We start from the raw sequence: 3,116 nt of genomic DNA, 5'->3' as shown, positions 1-3,116 counted from the left end.
GAGGTGAGAGAGCGTGGACGGGCGGAATCCGGCCGGAACGGCTCCTGTGGTTGCCAGCACCTCCACTGTGTCATTCTGTTACCAAAAGAAAAAGGATTTTAGTGTTCTTGCTGTTCAACAGCTGATTTTACCCTCGTTTAGAACTCCCACACAACCAGCATCAAGAGTCTTGGGGCATCAGTCACCTCATCTGACACCAGCCTGGCCCATCCTGAGGAGTTTTTGCTCCGTTTCACATCCGGGCCAATCCAGGCTCCCAAATTGTTAAATCCCTTTTCTCTTCCATTCCAGAGCAGCCAGGTAACAAAATCACACCCTTGACAAAGCAATGGCACAGTACCACTGTGGCCAAAGAGCCAGAACCACCTCGTTCATGTCCATGGGCTGGACTGCAGCCTACTCCTAAAGCACCAGAGAACATTTCTGGAGCATTCCTTGCTACAAAACAATTGGAATAGAGACCTTAAATAAGAACAGTGGTCTGCAAGAGGTCAGACAGTGTTTGGGAAAAGGCAAACCTTGTCTACAAGATGACTAACACTACAGGAGATGAAGTTGCTGTGTAAGAGATCCACCTACCTCTGTCATAGCTCTCCTTACAGCACTCCAGTGAGAATCTGTTCTGGAAAAAAAACCAAAATCTTTTTTATAAAATATCATCCGTGCATGGACAAAAATTTAAACCCTAAATACTGCTTTATTTTTTCAAATAGCAGCAGCTTACTAAGCATGGCTGACTGAGGTACTAATAATAACCTGTTTCCAGCCATTAAGATCATCTCAAGAGCTGGGATATAACAATGCAAGACCAAATCATTCTTTGATTTCATGAGAGGGCAGAAAAAAAACCCATAAGGCAAACCAAAGAAAGATTCTCCAACAAACCCACTCACATAAAAGTGTGCCTGCAAACTGGAGAAGGAGCAAGTGAATGCTGCACTGAAAAGATAAATGCAGAGACCCAAATAACCAGGTGAGAGATTCTTACTGTAAGAAACACACTGCCAGATTAAAGGAGGAGGAAGAATAATTTTAAGCTTATTTGCTTCCCCATCTTTCCATTTACCTTTTTTTAATTGCAGTTCCATCTGCTGTTTCATCCACCACTTCTGTGTGCTCCTCACTCTGCTCTGAGCTTTCACCATCTCCATGGTGGACCTGTGATTCAGATTCAGAGCTAAGATCCCCACACACAGCTATACAAACGTTGTGTTATTCCCAAAAAACAGGCAAAACACTGCACTGTGTCCCCATGGAAGCCCTGTGGTCAGTCTAAGCAGCTGTATTCTCATCAATAGACACATATAAACTCAGAGGGGTGAGCCTGGGGCAGAAGGCTGCAGCACACTCACCGCAAGGTAGGTCCTAGGAACCAAGCCTCTCTCCCCTCTGGAGTTCTCAGCCACCCACCAGCCATCTGCCTTCTTGTCGTGGATAAGGAGGACTTCACCTTTCTTTGCCATCAGGAGACAAAGATAAAAGACAACTCAATATTTCCAAACAGCTCCAGGCACAGTTGGAAAAAAAAAAAACCCACACAAACCCTTTTAATTTTCCCTCCCCAGAGTGCAGCAACAGATGCTGCCACTTCAGGAGGTGGCAAAAGGGCCCAGACCCCACCGAGCCACATGTTCACCAGGAAAAGCTGTTTCTCCCCAAATCCCACACGGACCCAGCTGAATCCCAGCAGCACAGGATTTACTTATGGGGACTGCTCAACACAATGATCTGCAGCCAAAACACCCTTCGGGACGTGCTCACCGTCAACGCCAGATCCCCCTCCTGCTGTGCACTCAAGTGCCCAACTGCAACACATTCTTTAACATCTGGATCATCCAACAGTTTGTCCTCCTCCTCTTCCTCTTCACTGTCTTCCTCATCACTGCTCTCTTCATCTTCACTCTCATCCTCCTCTTCGTTTTCATCTGCTGTTGGATCTTTCTGATGCTCTGCATCCCTACTCAAAATAAATCAAACTTTTAAACCATTGTTTCAACAAAACCTCTTGAAATCTCCAGAGCTGCTCTGCCAGCACACCACCCACATACAGAACATTCACTCCTGTGTTTTACTCTGTCCCAATCTGGAAAAACTCCAGAATCCCAGTGGGGTCTCCTCCCCACGTGCACGGGCCCTGCTGCATCCTCTCCACAGCCACGTTACACTTCAGCCATTAACCAGCACCCTCAGAAAATTCCAGCTCCTCTTTCCTGACTGCCTCAAGAGAAGCAGCCCCATAAGAGCTGCCTCCCAGCACATCTTGTCTGACTGTGTGTTAAGACCATAAAGGGGATGAGCTAACAGTTTGTCAGGGTCCTTTCCAGCCGTCTGGGTACAATTCTGTAGCAGCACAGATGGTGTCTGTTCCTTTAAACCCCTTACACTGGGTGATTTGTCGTCACGTCATCCAGGGCCAAGACACGAGCAAGTTTCTGCAGCTGCTGAGAGAGTTCTAGCAAGAGCTTTTCTTCTTCTTCCTTCCTCTGGCTGTAGTTCCCCACAGGCGCAGGCTCGTCAGCCTGAGAAAGAAGAACAGGACAAATTGCTCCAAGTTCCCCTATAAAGTCACTTTTCCAGACATGTTTCACCTTCCCAGGCTGCTGCTGCTCCCTGATCAGTGGCATATCCCTTGTCCTTTCATTCTGCCAAGGTGAAATCTTGTGGTAAACTGCACTGGGTCAGCACTTTATAATGTATTGGGTTGATACAGGCTTTAAACACAATAAAGCATTAAAAATATGGTTTTAAATAATAGAAGTGGATTTCAGAGATCCCAGTCAGGGATTGTGCAGTGCCAGGCTTTGCTCTTGGCCTGAGGTATCTAAACTGGAAGGAGGCTGGTTTGCTTTATCATGATAAGGGGCTTTTCTTTATCATGTGAGACTCTTTTATCAGGGAGCATAACGATGTTAGGAGGGCTAACAGTTTCAAACTGGAGGAGGGGAGATTTGGATTAGATCCTAGGAAGAAAAATTCTTCACTGTGAAGGTGGTGAGGCCCTGGCCCAGGCTGCCCAGGGAGGCTGTGGCTGCTCCAGCACTGGAGGTGCTCAGCACCAGGCTGGATGGGGCTCTGAGCAACCTGCCCTAGTGGGAGGTGTCCCTGCCTGTGGCAGG

General features: G+C 47.3%; 1 protein-coding gene across 1 annotated transcript in view; it reads right to left on the bottom strand.

The window, feature by feature from the left end:
* Nucleotides 1–2,624, bottom strand: part of NPHP1 (nephronophthisis 1 (juvenile)) — a 7,290-nt gene extending 4,666 nt beyond the window's left edge. Inside the window, exons 1-6 of the mRNA XM_008946214.1 lie at nt 2,383–2,624; nt 1,762–1,957; nt 1,353–1,454; nt 1,067–1,158; nt 580–622; nt 3–75 (exon numbers count right to left, since the gene is read on the bottom strand). Coding sequence (XP_008944462.1) covers nt 3–75; nt 580–622; nt 1,067–1,158; nt 1,353–1,454; nt 1,762–1,957; nt 2,383–2,624 — 748 coding nt within the window. The remainder of the gene's footprint in view (nt 1–2; nt 76–579; nt 623–1,066; nt 1,159–1,352; nt 1,455–1,761; nt 1,958–2,382) is intronic.
* Nucleotides 2,625–3,116: the final 492 nt, after the last annotated feature.

The sequence above is a fragment of the Merops nubicus genome, unplaced genomic scaffold (genome assembly GCF_000691845.1).
Source record: "Merops nubicus isolate BGI_N331 unplaced genomic scaffold, ASM69184v1 scaffold42218, whole genome shotgun sequence".
Lineage (NCBI taxonomy): Eukaryota > Metazoa > Chordata > Aves > Coraciiformes > Meropidae > Merops > Merops nubicus.
The sequence above is the reverse complement of the archived record's forward strand: the minus strand, read 5'-3'. Positions and strand labels throughout refer to the sequence as shown.